Source organism: Vulpes lagopus, chromosome 5, assembly GCF_018345385.1.
Source record: "Vulpes lagopus strain Blue_001 chromosome 5, ASM1834538v1, whole genome shotgun sequence".
Taxonomy (NCBI): domain Eukaryota; kingdom Metazoa; phylum Chordata; class Mammalia; order Carnivora; family Canidae; genus Vulpes; species Vulpes lagopus.
In genome coordinates, this window is record NC_054828.1 from 62,415,039 (window position 1) to 62,435,140 (window position 20,102).

Sequence of the window (20,102 nt, forward strand, 5' to 3'; positions counted from 1 at the left end):
GAATACTGTACAAGGCAAACAACTCACCAGCTGGATTCAGCCCAAATTCACTTACAATTTTACAAATGATTAGATTGACAAGAAGAACAAAACATTCTAAAGTTGTGAAGCACTCTAACCATTTGCAATACTAAGACTGAGAAACCCAGCTGTGAAGAGCCAACTAAGTCATGAAATGTGGATCTTTTTATGTTTTTTCACATTGTCAAACCAAAACAGACATACATTATAAACTTCCTGTAATCCAAAACATAAAGGGCAGTAATAGATACTACTATTTGCATTCAACTCCTTCCTCACATTCAAAAAAAAGAACTTTTCCAAAAGATATAGCAACAAGTCAAACACGATTAAAACCACTAACAAGGGATCCCTGGGTGGCACAGCGGTTTGGCGCCTGCCTTTGGCCCAGGGCGCGATCCTGGAGACCCGGGATCGAATCCCACATCGGGCTCCCGGTGCATGGAGCCTGCTTCTCCCTCTGCCTGTGTCTTTGCCTCTCTCTCTCTCATAAAAAAATTAAAAAACAAACAAACAAACAAAAAAACCACTAACAAATCTACATGTAAGACGAAAGTGAAGGGGCATGGAGCGCAAAGCTTACCCGTTTGAGATGAATTGTTTTCAAAGTCACTGCACACTCAGATAAAGCCTATGGAAAAACAAGCGTGAGAATTTTAATACACTTCATTTTTGGTTACTGATTCCACTTTTATTTCCGTGGCCACTGCTTATTAACAATTACTGCCAAACAAGGACAGAGGAAGGACAGTGACAGGTCTATGAAATAAGTGGGTTGGTAGAAAAAGGAAAAAATTTAAAAACGCTGTCTTACTGCAGAATATGAAATTATAGAGCTTTAACTAGACTTTGGGGAAATGAGTAGAGGGCAGTGCTTGACAGGAGTATTCTGAAAATGAGATCTAGGGAAACTATCATCCAAGCAAGAGAAAGTTACTCTTAATGGTTAGGAAAAAGGCATTAAGCACCAAGGTTTATTTTTTATTTTTTATTTTTTTTACACATTTTTTTTTTTTTTAATTTAATTATGATAGTCACAGAGAGAGAGAGAGAGAGGCAAAGGCACAGGCAGAGGGAGAAGCAGGCTCCATGCACCGGGAGCCTGATGTGGGATTCGATCCTGGGTCTCCAGGATCGCGCCCTGGGCCAAAGGCAGGCGCCAAACCGCTGCGCCACCCAGGGATCCCCAAGCACCAAGGTTTATAATGAAAATAGTAGAAAACTAGTAACTCAAATCAAGTTGTAAAGAGTGTTTATATCATGTACCCTTTTCATGGTCCTAAAAAAGAGGAGTTGGAGGCTGTTAAAGGAGCTGGATTTTATAAATTAAATTTTAATATCAGGATTCAGTGAGAATCCACAAAAGGTCCAGAAGGTATCATCAATCTTTTAAAAATGAATCCCAATGTGAAATTAATTAAAAGAAAAATAGGGATCCCTGTGTGGCTCAACGGTTGAGCATCTGCCTTCGGCTCAGGGCATGACCCCGGGATCAAGTCCTGCATTGGGCTCCCTGCATGGAGCCTGCTTCTCCCTCTGCCTATGTCTCTGCCTCTCTCTCTCTCTGTCATGAATAAGTAAATAAAATCTTAAAAAAAAGAAAAAAAAGAAAAAAAGAAAAATAACGGCAATGAGACTAACATGGTCAACCTGGCCTTAAAGAAACTGTGAGTTAGAATACACACGATGTACACAAGGTAAACAAAGATTCCTGGGTGCTTACCAACACTGTTTGTGCATCAGCCAGATCAAAGGTTTGTTTTAAAGGTGCTAGGAAACACGCGGGGACAATGTGCTTATAAACAAAATCAGCAAATCCCACTGGTCCATCTTTACCTCCTGTCAAGACAATTCAAATTTTCATCTTGTATATAAAAAAAGGCAATTAGTTATCATCGGGGGAAGTCAACTCCAAGCTCCTGTCTACGTTAAGAGCTAGGGTTCCATTTTTCCTTTCTAAGGGTCTTAGGAAACAGGTTGGAATCACGTTTTTTTTTTATGTTTTTAAATCTTCTTACCCCACAGTTCTACCAACTTGGAAAGGATGATAAAACATGTTTTCTGTGCAATCGGATCTGGATATTCGACTGCTCCTTGGATAACAGTAACCAACACTCGTTCTACATTCTCTGCACCTGAAGAGAAATAACAATTTGAATTTAAAGATTTGAGAGAGTGCATGCGTGTGAGCACATGCGAGGGAGAAAGCATGCGAGGGAGAGAGCATGTGAGGGAGAGAGCATGTGAGTGGGGGAAGGGGCAGAGGGAGAGAATCTTCCAGGAGACCCCTGCTGAGCCAGGAGCCCAATATGGATCTCACAATCCTAAGATCATGACCTGTGCCAAAACCAAGAGTCCGACACTTAACCAGCTGCACCACCTAGGCACCCTGAATTTAAATTTAATAAGACCTAGAAAGGCAACCCAAAGGCAACTCATTTCATGATTTTTAATTTTTATTTTTGGATAATTTAATTAACCTGTATTTTAAAATTCTTTTATTACTATTTTTAATTTAGATTTTAGGTAGTTAACATACAGTGGAATGTTTCTGGAGTAGAATTCAGTGATTTATCACTTACATACAACACCCAGTGCTCATACCAACAAGTGCCCTCCTTAATACCCAACACTCATCTAGCGCATCCCCCACCCAACTCCCACCATCAACCGTGTTTCTTCTCTATCATTGAGTCTCTTACAGCTTCTCTTTTTTTTCTTTTCCTGCTTCCCATATGTTCATGTTTTCTTTCTTAAATTCCGCATGAGTGAGATCATAAAGTATTTGTCTTTCTTCTTATTTAGTATATTTCACTTAGTATAACATGCTGTAGCTCCATCCATGTTGTTGCAAACAGCAAGATTTCATTCTTTTTGATGGGTAACTAATCTTCTTTATCTATTCATCAGTTGATGTACATTTGGGCTCTTTCCATAGTTTGGCTACTATTGTTAATGCTGCTATAAATATCACGGTGCATGAATCCTTTTGGTAAATACCTGCTAGTGCAATTTCTGGATCATAGGGTAGTTCTATTTTTTAATTTTTGAGGAACCTCCATACTGTTTTTCTAGAGTGGCTGTGCCAATCTGCATTCCACTAATAGTGCAAGAGGGTTCCCTTTTCTCCACATTCCTGCCAACACGTTTCTTGTGTTAATTTTAGCCATTCTGACAGGTGTGAGATGATATCTCAGCTGGTTTTGATTTGCATTTCCCTGATGATGAGTGATGTTGAGCATCTTTTCATGTGTCTGTTAGCCATCTGGATAGTTCTTTTTAGAACTAAAAGTGTTTTTCATGTTTTCTGCCTATTTCTTAATTTGGTTATTTGGTTTTTTTTGGGGTTGAGTTTGTTAAGTTCTTTGTAGATTTTGAATATTAATCCTTTATCACTTATGTCATTTGAAAATATCCTTCCGTTCCACAGGCTTTTAGTTTTGTTGTTTCCTTTGCTTTGCAGCTTTTTATCTTGATGAAGTCCCAATAGTTCATTTTTGCTTTTATTTCCCCTGCCTGTAGTGACAGATCTAGTTAAAGAAGTTGCTGCGCCAGAGGTCAAAGAGGTTGCTGCCTGTGTTCTGTGTCCTTTTTAACACTATTTGTTGAAGATACTCTTTTCCATTGGATATTCTTTCCCGCTTTATTGAAGATTAGTCAACCATAGAATCAAGGATCCATTTCTGGGTTCTCTATTTTGTTCTCAACTGTCAGGTCAATGCTGGTAAGCTGCCACCATGCTATTTATACCACTAAAGAATCAATTAAAGAATACTGTCCTAGGAAAATGGGAACTAAATACAAATTAATTTTAAGACCCTCTACATGAAATGGATTCCCACCTTGATAATGATGAACTGCCAACCCAGGGAGAAATATACAACCACTTTAAAGTATGATATTTACTTCAACTAGCTTTTGCTCATATTGACATACAACTGTGACAAAGCCTCAAGCAGATAATCTCAGCACCCCCACCTTGATTTGCTATGACTTCACTCATTCCACTGCCTGTGACTGTTTGCAGGAAAGCAAAGTAACTCCTTCGCAACATTTGCTTCTCTAAAGCAGCAGACTGGTCATTTTCTTCTGCTGGTCGGAGCAATACCTCAAAAATTGCATGAAGGAGAGGCATGAACATTTGTTGTAAAAATGGAGATACCTGTATCTGAAGATAAAAAACAAGTATTACTATTTCCGAAAGGTGAAAGATAATTATTAATATGAAACTAAGAAAAACATGCTTCACATAAGGCTTTATCCAGAGTTTCTATTAAGGATATATATTTACATAATTCTGCTGGCAAATATCAATGTCAGGACAAAAATCTACATTAAGGATATACAGTATTGAAATCTTCAAAATTGTTAAGTTCAATTCATTTCCTATAGTTCAAGATTCAGGTTAAAATAACAGGGATTCAGGGGCACCTGGGTGGCTGAGTCGGTTAAGCATCAGCTCAGGTCATAATCTCAGATTCCTGGGATCAAGCCCAGCATTGGTCTCCCTGCTCAGCGGGGGGCTTGCTTCTCCATCTCCCTTTACCCCTCCCCCCAGCTTGTGTTCTCTTTCTCAAATATATAAAATCTTAAAAAAAAAAAAAGGGATTCAGATATACTTCACAATTGAATATTACCATAAAATATTTTCTAATTTAAATTATCAAGAATTTGCTACATTATATTGCTAAATTATAAGTAGAATTTATATGATTGGGCTCTCATGCCATGAGGTAAATTGCTTAACTTCTCTGTCTCAATTTCTTTTTTTTTAATTTTATTTGAGAGGGAAAGAGTGAGCAAGAGCAGGGTGAGAGGCAGAGGGAGAAGTGGATTCCCCCCCTGAGCAGGGAGCCTGACGTGGGGATTGATCCTAGGACCCCGGGATCATGACCTGAGCCAAAAGCAGATGCTTAACTGACTGTGCCACTTAGACGCCCCTCAATTTCTTCATCTATAAAATAGAATAGTTATCTTTAGGAGGAGCGAATGAATTAATATACAAAAGAAAGCTTAAAACAGATTTTGAACACAGAAAGCACTATGTGTTAACCATTTTTATTAGCCAGCTTATACTTGACTTAAATTTCTTCGTACAATAAAACTGACTTTAATACACTGAATTATTCAAACTCTGCCTGGGCACTCAAAGTTACAAGTTCTTATTTACTGCTAGACATTTTAGTACTCAATGTTGTTTTCATTTGCTTCTCTAAAATAGTAGATTGTTTTCTTCTGTACAGAGGTAAGGTTTTTATTAAAGCATCCATTAAATATGGCCTATGTGTCAGGCAGTGTGCTAGACACTGGAGAGGACTATGGTCCATGGCCTCAAGTGACTTATATTAAAAAAACAAACCAAGGGGCAAATGCCAAAATGTATCTGAAGATAAATATATCTAATTTAAAAGTCAGGAGAGTCTCTGGGCCCTGAATGTCTGAGGTACCTTAAATTTGGCTGTAATCTGGTTGATAAGAGGAATGAATTCCTGGAGGTCTTTTGCTTCACAATCTTTGAGCATGTGTTCAGAGGCAGATGGGATGAATGGAAGAACTTCTTCCTCTAGGCAAATAATCATGCGATGAAGGAAAGTACGAACTCCACTTCTGAGAATATCCTTTTGCAAGGGACAACTGAGGGCTGGCAAGAATGTCTGTAAACAGTCCAGATAAACTTCGGAACAGCCACACTGTTTCACAGTCTGCTTGTTGCTGAAAGCTTTGCTGGTTCGGCTATATAAGCAAAATCAGACAACTAGTTTTAACTTTATTCTTTAAAAGTTTTACAGACTAATAAAAAATAATGCACAAAAAATTACACAATTGACGAAACTAAGAAGCCAATTACTTATTTTCTATGTCATGACTACTTCCATCTTTAGCTAATATGGTTATTTGTTATACTATTGCTTCCAGTTACCATTCCAGAAAGGGTTCAAATTAAATGAATGAGAGGTAATTAATACAATTCTAATAAGAATCCACCTAAATGTTTTACTAAAATCCTACTGATAAAATATACAGAAAAGAAAAAAAATCCACTTACTATGACTGGGCTGTCTGTACTATACAATCTGCAAACTACTGATTTAAATTTAGAAAACAATCTTTAGAATCAAGTTATACAACCTACATTAGCTTTTGCGCTGAAGTATTCTGCAGAGCAACTTCTCTGTGTAGAATCAGCAGTCGCTACAACTTTCATATTGTTATTGTTTGCCAATAAAATGTACGGGCAGGGAGAAAGAAAAGGCAGCTTAGGTGGTCTTCAGGACACAAGACAAGAGCTAAAAAGAAGCCTCAAGATTTTGTCAGTGCCAAGACTGATCCAAAATGGCCCAATATGTCATTGGTACATAAACTCTTCAGCTAATCCCCCTAAATACATGATCAATTTATATTAAGGAAGTCAGAAGAATTAAGGATTTAGATAGTGGTCAAAACCAGAAATGCAGAATATTACATGATCTATTCCCTTCTTCAGCTAAATCTTCTAATTCACTGAGTTTAGAGAAGAGAGGTTTAGATAATTCTCTGGACAATCCAGTTTTCAAAACATAGATGTGTTTCCCCAATTCTAAAAAGAGCCAAGTAAATGGTTCTGTGTGTATGCAGACACTCACTTTACAATTTTAATTTAATTATAATCACACTCACCTGGCAAATCCAACAGCATGGTTGAGACAGTCTGCTAGTGATGCCTGTCTTTCTTCATCTTGTGCCAGCATCAATTTTTCTAATAGAATTTTAAACTTCTCCATTAGTGGAGTTAACAGATTTCTCATTAATGCTTGTTTCCGTTCAGCTGGATATTCACTATTAACAATCAGCACTCCGGCTGTCTCATAAATAAACAGTTGATCATCACTGCTCAACAAAGACTGGTAACCATTCTCCTAGAAAGAAATTTAGTCCTATTGGTGTTTATCATTGCTTATTTATTTACTTTTAAAGATTATTTATTTATTCATGATAGAGAGGCAGAGATACAGGCAGAAGGAGAAGCAGGCTCCATGCTGGGAGCCCGACGTGGGACTCGATCCTGGGACTCCAGGATCGCGCCCTGGACCAAAGGCAGGGGTCAAAGGCAGGTGCCAAACCGTTGAGCCACCCAGGGATCCCCTTTATCATTGTTTAGTTCCTCTCATTTAAGCACAGTTAATGCAACAGGCACAGGAGATGTAATCTATCATATAAACTCATTATTAAAAAGCAGATCAAGTACTTAAAAAAAAAATTTTCTCCCAGCACCATATAATGGAAAGAAAACTGAATTTGAGGCCTAAGGGTCACAGGTCTAATACCCCCCTTTTTAAAGATTTTATTTATTTACTCCTAGAGACAGAGAGAGAGAGGGAGTCAGAGACACAGGCTGAGGGAGAAGCAGGCCCCATGCAGGGAGCCCAACGTGGGACTCAATCCCGGGTTCCCGGAATCACGCCCTGGACTGAAGGTGGTGCTAAACTGCTCAGCCACCGGGCTGCCTAATTCTCCCCTTGATAAAACTTTGCAAATTGTCATAGAAGATAATTATTAGTTAGCCTTCTGACTTGTTCTCTTTTTGTAAAAATCTTATTTGTAAAAACTGTTACAAGGCTAAAAATGATACGTACAAAGGTGCACTGAACATTAGTATAAAGGCCATATAAGTTAATATTTTAAAGAGCTTAAGTACTGAGTAGCAATAAAAACCACACAATAATACATATACGGCAGTTGTTACTTTAAAACATTTGAAAATAAGACTGCAAATCAGAGAAATAGTTCTCATTCAAGCACAAGTAAATATCCCATATACTTAATTCTTGTTAATGAATTTTATTATATTTTACATTTATATATAATTTTTTTTAGAGAGAATCTTAAGCAGGCTCCACACTTAGCGTGGAACCCAACATAGGGCTTGATCTCAAGACTCTGAGATCATGACCTAAGCTGAAATCAAGAGTTGGATGCTTAACTGACTGAGCCACCCAGGTGCCCCTATTTTTTACATTTATGCATCCAGAGAGGTCAAAGAGGGTGAAAATATCAGGTGTGGCCTCTAGATACAATATTAAAGCTCCTTGTAAAAAATTACATAAAAATCTAGACTTAAAACATAAATTATGTGGTGATTTTATATAAAAGAATACCTCATCTTAGGGGCACCTAGGTGGCTCAGTCAGTTGAACATCAGACTCTTGATTTCAGCTCAGGTCATGATTTTAGGGTTGTGGGATTGGGCCCCACAGGAGGCTCTGCACTTGGCAAGGAGTCTGCTGGAGATTCTCTCCCTCTTCCTCTGCCCCTCCCCCAACTCATATTCTAAAATAAATAAATCTTAAAGAAAAAAAACCACCTCATCTATTAAAAGAAGCATGTCCCTATGTAAAAGATGCTAAAGCATTTAAGTACCACTGGGACTAACCACTGCTGCAGGAGCTGAGAACACAAAGATAAACTATATAAGGTACTTTAAAAATGGATATTCATTACCCTATTAAGCAGACAACATCAGGTAAAAGCAATTTGAACAAAGCCTTTTATATAGAAAAAGGGATTACGGGTATAAGCCCCTGTTAATATTAATGGTACAAAAACATGAACTACTTAATAAGATAATATAACTTAATAGGATTTCTAAGTTGGCTCCATGCCCAGTGTAGAGCCCATTATGGGGCTTGAGCTCACAACCCTGATATCAAGACCTGAGCTGAGATCAAGACCTGAGCTGAGATCAAGAGTCAGCTGCTTAACCAACTGAGCCACCCAGCTACCCCAGAACTTTCTGAATGCCTAACTCTCATTGGTCAGTGTGAACTGCTAGAGAAAATTTGGCCTTAATTAAGGTGAAGTTTAATATTGAGGTTTTTGTACTGTACAAAGATAATTTAACCACAGAAGTCATTAGTAATCCTTCATGCAGTAAAATTATATAACTACTATACTCTAAATACTGATATTTACTTCAAAGAATAAAAGTATTTTTATGTTTAACACATTTTTTTTTTTTAAGATTTTATTTATTTATTCATGAGAGAGACACACACAGAGAGAGAGAGGCAGAGACACAGGTAGAGGGAGAAGCAGGCTCCATGCAGGCAGCCCAACACGGGTCTCCAGGATCACACCCTGGGCTGCAGGTGGCACTAAACCGCTGTGCCACCGGGGCTGCCCTATGTTTAACACTTCTAAGTGGCTACTTCAGTAGTAACTTTTATCAAAATGAAAAAAATATGTAGAAGTTAAAACACACTTACAAAGCATCTCACTTAAATCTTTCTTACGAAATGAACACCAAAATAGCAATCAGCATTTAAACTTTTTTAGCCAAAGCCTCAAATTATCCCCAAAAAGTCAATCTAATGGTCACAGTCACTTAGAACAGCTAATATGATCATATACTAAACAGGAAATAATTTAGAAATTGAATTTTTCTTTCTCCATAAAATACTTCAACATTTAAGAGAAAGCCGATCATATCCCACTCTGCCAAATTTATCATTTGATTATGATTCCTTTCCATTTTTATTAATATTTTAAAAGATTTACTTATTTATTTGAGGAGATTAGGGGGAGGAGCAGGGGGAGAGAGAAACTCTGCACTGAGTACAGAGCCTGACCCTGAGATCGAGCCCTGAGCCAAAACCGAGAGTTAGATGCTTAATCAACTGCACCACCTAGGTGCCCCTCTGTTTTTATTAATTCTATTGATATGTTTTGCTTACTAATCTCAACAGTATTTTGGTAACCAGAACTAACCCTTGTACACAAGACCCCATCCCTGCCACTGCCAACCCCATTAGGAAAACTGTCCACGAGGCACAAGCCTTAAAGACTAAAGGCATGTGTGGCCATCAATGATACTTGGGTAAAATCTGTAATTTGGAAAGACAGATACTTACAGGTGGAGAAAGCTCTAGTAAATCTTGTATTCTATTCAGAATATCTTCAATGAAAGGATTCATTTGTTTACTGAATAAAGGCAAAAAGGGAGAAATCACAATTATGTAAACAACTGTGCTCAGAATACAAAATTCCTTTTTAAAAAGGGTAGGAACAAAAAAAATACTATTCTAAGCTAATCAGATGTGATCATTAAGACAAGCTAGAATTTTTAAAAATTACAAACTTTTTTTTTAAGGTCTTATTTATTTATTCATAAGTGACATACAGAGAGGCAGAGACATAGGAAGAGGGAGAAGCAGGCTTCCCATGGATATCCTGATGCGGGACTTGATCCCAGGACCTAGGATCACACCCTAAGCTGGAGGTAAATGCTCAACTGCTGAGTCACCAACACATTCCCCAAAATTACAAACTTATAAACCTAAGAAAAAGTAGTTTTCATACCAAGAAAATGGTACTAATAAGAAACAATACGAAACAGAAAGGTTAAAAATTTTCCTTTTTTTTTTTAGGTTAAAAGATTTTCCATGAAATATATTCTCTAGAATTTCAAAGAAGCCATACAGTAATCTATAACAATAAAACTGTTGGTTAAATACATAACTAATGTCATTGGTGATATGTGTTATATATAAAAATACATATAACTGCAAATAAATATATATACACAAAAAGTATATACAACTGCAAAAAGTATATGTCAATCAAACAAATCTCTTTGCAGTGATGAACCTGGCTACTGAATAGAAGAGGTCATAACATTATGATACTAAAAAAAGAAAACCTGATTAAAAGAAATAAACCTAAAACAAATAGAATCAAATCTACCACAGGCTTTTAGAAAATTAACTTCTAGGTCTTATTTAGCAATCTTAAAAACAAAAAGTAAACATAACAGCTGATATTTAATACTTACTTCAGAGATTTGACAAATCTGGAAAACAGGTAAGCAGTTCTGCTCCGTACTTTTGCACTAGAATGTCGCAGACCTCTATGATCTAAGAAAGCCATCTAAAGAAAGAGACACCTTTACTATTTCTGCACTTATTTTAAGTTTTTGTTGCCATTGTCACAATACATTTTTGTTCCCATCAAATTTTACTTCTTAGCTCCTAGAAGGCAGGAACCAGGTATACTTAACAAGTAATCCTGGAGGGCACCAATAGGCCCTTGAGGACTTGCTTTAGGTGACTGATTAAGCCAGAAACTGTCCATTTTAAAGAAACAGAGGAGGGGACAGTTCCAGGATATTTAGAGTTTCTGAGAACTTTTGGCTCTGGGAAAAGTTATAAAGAAGGAATACCATCTGCTCAATAGCAAAAGTACATGGGAAACCCCCCCCCCCCGAAATTGAGAATAAATGAATACTTACTAGTACACATGGAATGTGCTGAGGTTCAACTGTGAAAAACTTTTCGTATCTAACAACAGTTTCGAAGAACTCCAATGTCACAGATGTATGCTGATAGGAACTAACTCCTGATGTTACCAACTGGAACAGGAAAAAGTTAATAAATCTGTCCTTATTCGTCGTAACATCAAAATGCCCCAGTGTTAACAGATGCTAACTTAAGGAACTCCCACTAGCTCACAGTGAAAACAGAAAATCATGTTCAAAATAAATTATCTGTAGTATACTTACAGTTCGCATCATATCCTGCAAAGCACTAGCTTTTGAAACATCACCTGAGAAGTGAGCACCATGAGATACTGGAAGAGCTTCTGCCAACATATACAGCAATCTTATTGCTACTTCAACTTCCATAAAACGTGTGGTCTGCCAATTCCTACCAAGACCGAATACGTACGTGAGATCTGAATATAAACATTTTATGCAACACCAACAAAAGCCTCTTTAATTAGTATTTATTTTTTTTCATGAGAGACACAGAGAGGCAAAGGGAGAGAAGCAGGCTCCCTGCAGGGAGCCCGATGCAGGACTCGATCCTGGACCCCGGGGTCATGACCTGAGTCGAAGGCAGACGCTCTACAGCTGAGCCACTCAGGCGTCTCAAAAGCCTCTTTAATTATGAAGAAGTCATAGCAATTCCTTAATTTCAACAGAAGACAAAACTTACATCACAAAAGTAAAAAATAACTGGTGCAGTCCATTTCATTGTTTACATTTCAAAGAGCAGTGTTTCCCCACAAGGATAATGATAAACAGAGACGACAATGACATGGATGAAGCTATAGTGTATTATGCTAAGGGGGATAAGCCAGAGAACAAATGCCCTGTCACTTAACTCATATGTAGAATTTAAGAAACAAAACAGATGAACAAAGGGGAAAAAGAGATAGACAAACAAAAAGAATCTAAACAATAAAGAACAGAGGGTTACCATAGGGGAGGTAGATGTGGGGGATGAGTGAAATAGGGGATGGGTACTAAAGAATACTTATCATGATGAGCAATAATGTACAGACCCATTAAATCACTATAATGTGTACCTGAAACTAATGTAACACTGTATGTTAACTACACTGGAATTAAAAAAAACAGGTAAATAGAGACAAGTGCATTGCTTCAGAGATACACATAAAATCTTAATAAGTAACAAAAATTAGTAAGTTATGTGAATAATTTATTGTAGATGATCATCAAGGAAAAAGGGAAAGGCGTAGACTTTTCACAAAAACAGTACTAAACTTACTGTAGTGTAGAGCTAAAAACTCTGCGAACAGAAGCCAGCAGTAACTCTGGTGAAACTTGAGCAAGCCTGTCCAACAATAACTTCAGTTGTTTTCTATATTCTACAAACATGGCTTCATCTTCACCCTAAGATATATTTAAACATTTTTAAACTTAAAAGCCTGAAAATTCACATAAATGGTTGGTTCTCATATAGTATTATGCATTTATAAATTTAGTATGTACCTTTTCTCTCCTCACAAATAAGCATTTCTGAACACAGCCCTAGACCTCAAAAGCCTAGAGCCAAAAACAGTATACATAGGAGGTTAAATTAAGGACAAGAATCTGAAACCAAATGGGTTCATGCTGGGCTTTATGAGAACTTCACCACCTTATTTGTACTCCTTGTATCTTGTAATACCATATGAATGGAAATATCTGTAACAAGCCTGGCTCTTTGTAAGCGTGTCATGTGTTATCATCACCATTATCTTTTCACAGTCCAAAGTTTTTGAGGCCTCAGGTGGGGAAATGAACACTTAGTACATTGCAAAATAGTATAAGCCATGCTTGAGTTGATAGGAAGCTCTTGATGATCGTTGTATTTGATGGTAAACTGACTCACTGGCAACCGTGGACAAGACTTGTAACTGCAACAGGTCCAGAGAGTTAAATGACTCATTCCTACTCTCCCACAGACACTTATGATCTGAGGTCCACTGACCAGGCCTCAACTCATCACTCTTATTAAATGTAAACTGCAATATGATCACCAATGATATTGTCAATATTTTACAAAGTTCAATGCCACAAAATGTTTTTAAAAAAGTGACAAAATACCAAAAAGGTATTTTTTGAAGATATTATGAAGGATTATAAGGCTTCTATTAATTCACCTAAGGCTGAAATCAATCGTAACCAAGAGTGACTGTTAAAATACTTCCTGTTTTAAAGGACTCTAACATAATCAAAACTTAAAATGTTAATTTGAGGTAAGTAAATAACGAATTAAAACTGGTTTCCCCCCAGTGTAAAATTCTTTTTTTTCCCCACTGTAAAATTCTTACCTCATTTTCAAAGTTATATTCTTCATCATAAGTCAGTTTTTTCATAACAGCCAACATGATTGCCTAAAATTAAGAATAAAATGTTTTGTCAGTTTCCTTTAACTTGATATACTTTGAAATTAACTTGTATTTCAAGACAGACTGCAGATACATATTCTAGTATTGGTTTATAAGAAGCAAAAAAAAAAAAAAAAAAAAAGAGAAGCAAAAAAGAATTACCTCCACATTAGCTTTTTGCTGATCCGAGAGCACTGGAAGCTGTTAAAAAGTAAAAAATAATTTATTAGGTTCCTAAAGTTATACTCCCTTATCACAATATTTTTTTAAAAAATTTATTTTAAATTTTATTTATTTATTCATGAGAGACAGAGAGAAAGAGAGTCAGAGACACAGGCAGAGGGAGAAGTAGGCTCCCTGTGGGGAGCCCGCGGGACTAAATCTCAGGTGCCCCACTCCTCCGCCTTTTTAAAAATGATTTTATTTTGGGCCCTTGGGTGGCTTAGTTGGTTGAGTGTCTGCCTTCGGCTCAGGTCGTGATCCTGAAGTCCTGGGTCTGAGCCCCAAGTCTGAGCTCTGAGTCCTGCTTCCCCTCTCCCTCTGCTCCTCTCCCTGCTTGTGCCATCTCAAATAAATAGAATAAAATCTTTGAAAATACATAAATGTTTTTAAAAATTTGAGAGAGAGCATGAAGGGTGGGGGAGGGAGAGGGACAAGCAGACTTCCTACAGAGTAGGGAGCCTGACAAGGAGTTTCATCTTAAGACCCCAGGATCATGACCTGAGCCGACGATGGCAGACACAACTAAGTAAGCCACCCAGGTGCCCCTCAAAATATTTTTCTAATCAATTAAGATCTTTTAAAACATGCACACAACTTTTGTGGAGGGCAGTTTGGCAGTACCCTTTTTTTTTTTTTAAAGATTTTTTTATTTATTCATTCATGAGAGACAGAGAGAGAGAGAGAGAAAGCAGAGACATAGGCAGAGGGAGAAGCAGGCTCCATGCAGGGAGCCTGACGTGGGACTCGACCCCAGGTCTCCAGGATCACGCCCTGGGCCGAAGGCAGGGGCTAAACCGCTGAGCCACCCAGGGATCCCTGGAAGTACCCTTCTATATTTCAAACGCACCTAACCTAACATCTAGCAATTCCAATTCTACTAAACAATCTGACATATAGATGAATTTCAATTTTAAGGATATTTTTAATGAATTTAGCAAAGAAGTCTATAGGATAGTAAAGTATGGTCTTCCCTTGTTTTCAAATAAGGCAAAAAAGCTAGAAGTCTGTTAAGAGACACACAGCGTAATTACCAGGAGTCATTTTAACTTTCTTCATTATCTTTCCTATTAGCTAAAAAGTTCCTTAAGGTATGTATGCAGACATACATTACATTTATAACAATAATACAGGAACTAATACTTTAAGCTTGACTTTGTTTAACCAATCATATGTAACTGAAATAGGAATTGTTTTCTCACCTAATGACATAATGAGAAATTACTAATTTTTGAAAGGCTATTCGCCATTATACAGAGACTATTATGGTCTACATTTTAAGTTCTTATTGGAAGCAACTGTCTAAGAGAAAATTTTTAATTGTAAAAAAAAGTGTTCATTAGAAATACTGCATATAGAATTAAAATATGAATGATGTTTAACAAAATTACTGTATTTAAAAACAAACACAAAGGTGCTTGGTCAGTCCGTTAAGTGTCCAACTCTTGATCTCAGCTCAGGTCTTGATCTCAGGGTTGTGAGTTCAAGGCCTGCATTAGGCTCCACACCAAGCATGGAACCTACTTAATAACAAAAGAAAAAAAAGGAAAGGAAAAAAATAACCAACAGATTTAAAATGAAAAAAAAATGGCCTAAACCTGTAGCAATAATTCAAAGCTTGTTAAAGTCTAGTGAATTGAAGTTGGAGGGGGTAGGAAGACAGAGATACATTAATATATAACAGTAAATATCATTAGCTAATAGAATTATGTATATTTTCTTCTTTTCAATTTCCCATATTTTCCACTTCTCTATGGCTTGTCCATATTATCTACTGGGCAAAAAAGATTAAAGCAAGGACTTACCTGTTTCTTTCTTTTTTTTTTTTTTTAAAGATCTTATTTATTTATTCATAGACACACATGGGTAGGGGGTGGGGAGAGAGAGAGGCAGAGGGAGAAGCAGGCCCCATGCAGGGAGCCCGACGTGGGACTCGATCCTGGGTCTCCAGGATCACACCCCAGGCTGCAGGGGTTGCTAAACCGCTGCACCACCAGGGCTGCCCGACTTACCTGTTTCAAAATATGAAGATAATCATAACAAAATCCAATAATGTTAGAAGAGATATCATCATCCTCATGAATTAGTAGCTGCAGCATCAGAGCCACTTTTGTTTCAATAGCTTGTAGTGCCTCTTGAGCATTCTTGATATCCCCATTCTTAATTAATTTAGTCCAACTAACTATCAATGACTGTCCCATTCCATTTACCAGTTTAGAAAATCTGGCTAGAAAGTCAACATCTTCTTCCTATTAAGCAATCAAAAGAGATCTCAATTTAGAAACACCCACATAAAAAAAAGAAAAAGAAAAAAACGCCCACTTAAGAATAAGAAGAGAAACTCTAAACTTTAGTATGAATCAAGGAGCCAATTATAAGATTCAATTTTATTTTATTTTTATTTTATTTTTAATTTTTTTTTATTTATTAATGATAGTCACACAGAGAGAGAGAGAGAGAGGCAGAGACACAGGCAGAGGGAGGAGAAACAGGCTCCATGCACCGGGAGCCTGACGTGGGATTCGATCCCGGGTCTCCAGGATCGTGCCCTGGGCCAAAGGCAGGCGCCAAACTGCTGCGCCACCCAGGGATCCCTAAGATTCAATTTTAAACTAACATCAGACATTTAACCATTCTACTGTCTTGACTAAACAATTTTTAGAATTTCAGTTCAATTATTATTAACCATTTGTACTCTTTCAACCAACTCTTTTTAATGGTTATAGGCCTATAGACACTGCCAATTTTATAAAAGCTTGAAGGGATTTGTGGTTTTAAAAACCTTCTTTCTAAACTGCTCAAGTTAGTAAACATGCTGTAATGATGTCATATATTACAGTATGTGTAATAACTTCTAGTAGTCCTTTCTGAAACTATTTGAGTCCTAACTATGTTGCAAAGACATAGAGCTGCTATTATAACTACCTGCCTAAGGTCATACTAGTGAGACTGTTTATTAGTTACCCTTACGATACTCTCCTACAGAAAGAGATGTTACCTTCATCATTTTAGGACTTTTACCATAGACTAAACAGGACAATTATCAGCAATGTGAGAAAACGCTACTGTTCTTCTGCATTACTGACGTATCACCAAAACAAATATTTCTTAAATTTTTTATCACTGTCACAGGTAAATAAAAATCTTCAAATTCTGTTTCTAAATTACTTATCACACTCAGAGCCTTCAGCTTATTGGAGCTAAACTCCCAACAGCTCAAATGAATAACAAAAGTATGGTGAAAATATAACAATCATAACTAAGTCTAGTTTTGGTCAAAATGTACTGCCAGGTACACAGTATAGTTTCTTGCTACTTAAAAGTATAGACCAGTAGTCTGTAATCAAATTCAAGTTTGTGAGAAATGTAGAACTGCAGGTATCATCCCAGATCTTTTTTGTTGTTGTTGTTTTTGGTTTTGTTTTAAAGATTTATTTATTTATACATGAGAGACAGAGAGAGAGGCAGACACGCAGGCAGAGGGAGAAGCAGGCTCCATGCAGGGAGCTTTATGTGGGACTCGATCCCAGGATGCTGGGATCATGCCCTGAGCTCAACGCAGATGCTCAACTACTGAGCCACCCAGGCGTCCCTCATCCCAGATCTTCAGGTCTAGAACTGGTATAATCTACTGTCCCAGGCAAATGCTACAGGTACATTATGGCTTTCTGGTTACAGTGTTTCTTTACGATCTCAAGGAGAGTTTACACATAAAAAAAAAAGAATAAAAAAGGAAAAAGAAAGCATATTTAAATTAGTGCCTATCCTACTTTCTTCTAACAATTTTTATTTTATTTTTTTTTTCTTCTAACAATTTTTAAAACTTCATACATAAATTTACTGACCTGGTCAATGCTGAAAAACCCAGCAGACTGTAAGACTTGACACAAAGATTCTACTAGTTTCATTTTATCAACAGGATCCATTCCTTTATTTACAATTTCAAATAAACAGTCACATGCTTCTTCCCGTAGAACTTCTATTGACATATGACCTAGCAGCATATTTATAAACCTGGCAATAGGAGAAAAAAATTGTTGTATTTCCAAACTCATGAGTTTTACATACTGTATTTTGTAGGTTTATATCTTTAAAATATAGGTATACTTACCTATCATTGGCTATAAGGGATAAGTCTATCCAAGAGACATAAGCCCCAACTACTTCAAGGCACTGACATGTCACTTCTGAATTAGTATACTGATAATTTTGTAAAATTTGGTACCATGATTCCACCAAGTTTGGAATGCACTGCTCCCTCATGGTATCTTTTATTAGAGTATTCCTACGAGCCTCCTAAAAAACAAAACAAAACACCTCACGCAAAAAGTAGATTACTACACAAAATAATTTCTGACATCTGAATAGCTGCATACAGTAATTTCCTCACAATTAAACTTCCAGACTTGTTAACACATTCCCTGCCACTATTTCCTACTTATCAATTCTAAAATCATATCCTATGATTCTTTTAATTTCCTTTTTCCATTATATTCCTCAAAGGCAGATTTAATTTCTTCTTAAACACAAACTACAAATAAGCATTTACTTAGAAATCTAAAGCATATGATAAAAGGGATTTTCAATATTATGCAAACATAAACTACTTAAAGGAATGGAAATGTTTTTAATTAAATGAAATACATATATATTTTAAGATTTTATTTATTCATGAGAGACAGATTGAGAGGTAGAGACACAGGCAGAGGTAGAAGCAGGCTTCCTGTTAGGAACCTGATGTGGGACTCGATCCCAGGACCCCGGGATAATGCCCTGAGCCGAAGGCAGACGCTCAACCACTGAGCCACCCAGGCATCCCTATTTTTTCGATTCTGAACAAAGATTTGAAGTAATCTCTATGCCCAATGTGGGGCTCAAACTCACAACCCCGAAATCAAGAGTCACATGTTCCACTGAGTGAGCCACCCAGGTGCCCCAAGAATGGTAATTATTATTATTATTATTATTATTATTATTATTATTATTTTTAGAGAGAGAGTGGGAGGATGAGGAAGGACAGAAGAAAAGGGAAAAGGAGAGAGAATTTTTTTTTAAGATTTTATTTATTTGAGAGAAAGGGAGCATGAGTGCATGTGCTTGTAGGGAGAGGGGCAAAGGGAGAAGGAAAGGCAGGAGCCCACCATGAGGCTGATCCCTGGACCTGGGGATCATAACCTGAACTGAAAGCAGACACTTAAGCGACTGAGCCCCACAGGTGCCCCAGGAATGGCAATAATTTAAATGTATGATAATAACCTTTAAAGTTATAAGTATGTCTGACATACAAAGACCTTAAATTATTATACACATCTGAATCAAGCAATTTCTTTTTTTCTTTTCTCTTTTAAACGATTTTAGTTATTTATTCATGAGAGACAGAGAGAGAGAGAGAGAAGCAGAGACATAGGCAGAGGGAGAAGCAGGCTCCATGCAGGGAGCCCGATGTGGGACTCGATCCCAGGACCCCAGGATCACACCCCAAGCCAAAGGCAGACGTTGAAACCGCTGAGCCACCAGGGCACCCCTCGCTCTCTTTTTTGAATCAAGCAACTTCTGTTGTCTTCTTGAAGAATAAGGAAAAAGTTATATTGGATTATGCACAGAGAAAGACTAAGGTGACAGGTTTTATGACTGAGAATGCAGAATAAACTAGCAGATTCATAAGCAATGATTCCTCCTCACTATCTAGTAGTAAATACAGACAACATTTCTCCAGAAATTCATAAAACAACCAATTTGTGCATTTTATTGGAGAAAGTGCTTGCATAGTTAAAAAGAAAATCTAAAGTTATACTTTAATTTCAACATACACCTGGGGGGGGGGGAACCCAGTTCAAGTCCTCTGTAGACAAAATTCAAAATGTTGGGTGAATTTAGGGGTGCCTGGGTAGTTCAGTCGGTAGAACACATAACTTGATCTCAGAATCATGATTTCAAGCCCCATGTTGGGTGTGGAGCCTGCTTGGGAAAAAAAAAAAGTTGGCGAATTTAGAATTAATTTGAAGGTGCCTGGGCTGGCTCAGTTGGAAGAGCATGTGACTCTTTTTTTTCTTTTTTTGAGCATGTGACTCTTGATCAAGGGGCTGTGAGTTTGAGCCCCATACTGGGTGGAAAGATTACTAAACGTAAAGTAAATAAATTTGTCTCTAAAAAAAGAAACTTCCTGCTTTTTTTATTATGTGCTCATCCTCTCCTACAAAATCTACATTAAA

The 20,102-nt window shown here is 37.2% G+C and overlaps 1 protein-coding gene across 7 annotated transcripts in view; it reads right to left on the minus strand.

Moving 5' to 3' along the window:
- The window catches only part of XPOT (exportin for tRNA), a 42,809-nt gene that overhangs the window by 9,197 nt on the left and 13,510 nt on the right, over positions 1-20,102 (minus strand). For all 7 annotated transcript variants that reach the window (XM_041757082.1, XM_041757083.1, XM_041757085.1 and 4 more), the window contains 16 exons: positions 18,002-18,186; positions 17,736-17,904; positions 15,903-16,139; positions 13,834-13,872; positions 13,615-13,677; positions 12,567-12,691; positions 11,555-11,699; positions 11,285-11,404; positions 10,829-10,923; positions 9,909-9,978; positions 6,679-6,917; positions 5,469-5,754; positions 4,000-4,189; positions 2,040-2,156; positions 1,745-1,860; positions 605-652 (listed from right to left, as the gene is read on the minus strand). In XM_041757082.1, the coding sequence (XP_041613016.1) occupies positions 605-652; positions 1,745-1,860; positions 2,040-2,156; positions 4,000-4,189; positions 5,469-5,754; positions 6,679-6,917; positions 9,909-9,978; positions 10,829-10,923; positions 11,285-11,404; positions 11,555-11,699; positions 12,567-12,691; positions 13,615-13,677; positions 13,834-13,872; positions 15,903-16,139; positions 17,736-17,904; positions 18,002-18,186 (2,244 nt within the window). The remainder of the gene's footprint in view (positions 1-604; positions 653-1,744; positions 1,861-2,039; positions 2,157-3,999; positions 4,190-5,468; positions 5,755-6,678; positions 6,918-9,908; positions 9,979-10,828; positions 10,924-11,284; positions 11,405-11,554; positions 11,700-12,566; positions 12,692-13,614; positions 13,678-13,833; positions 13,873-15,902; positions 16,140-17,735; positions 17,905-18,001; positions 18,187-20,102) is intronic.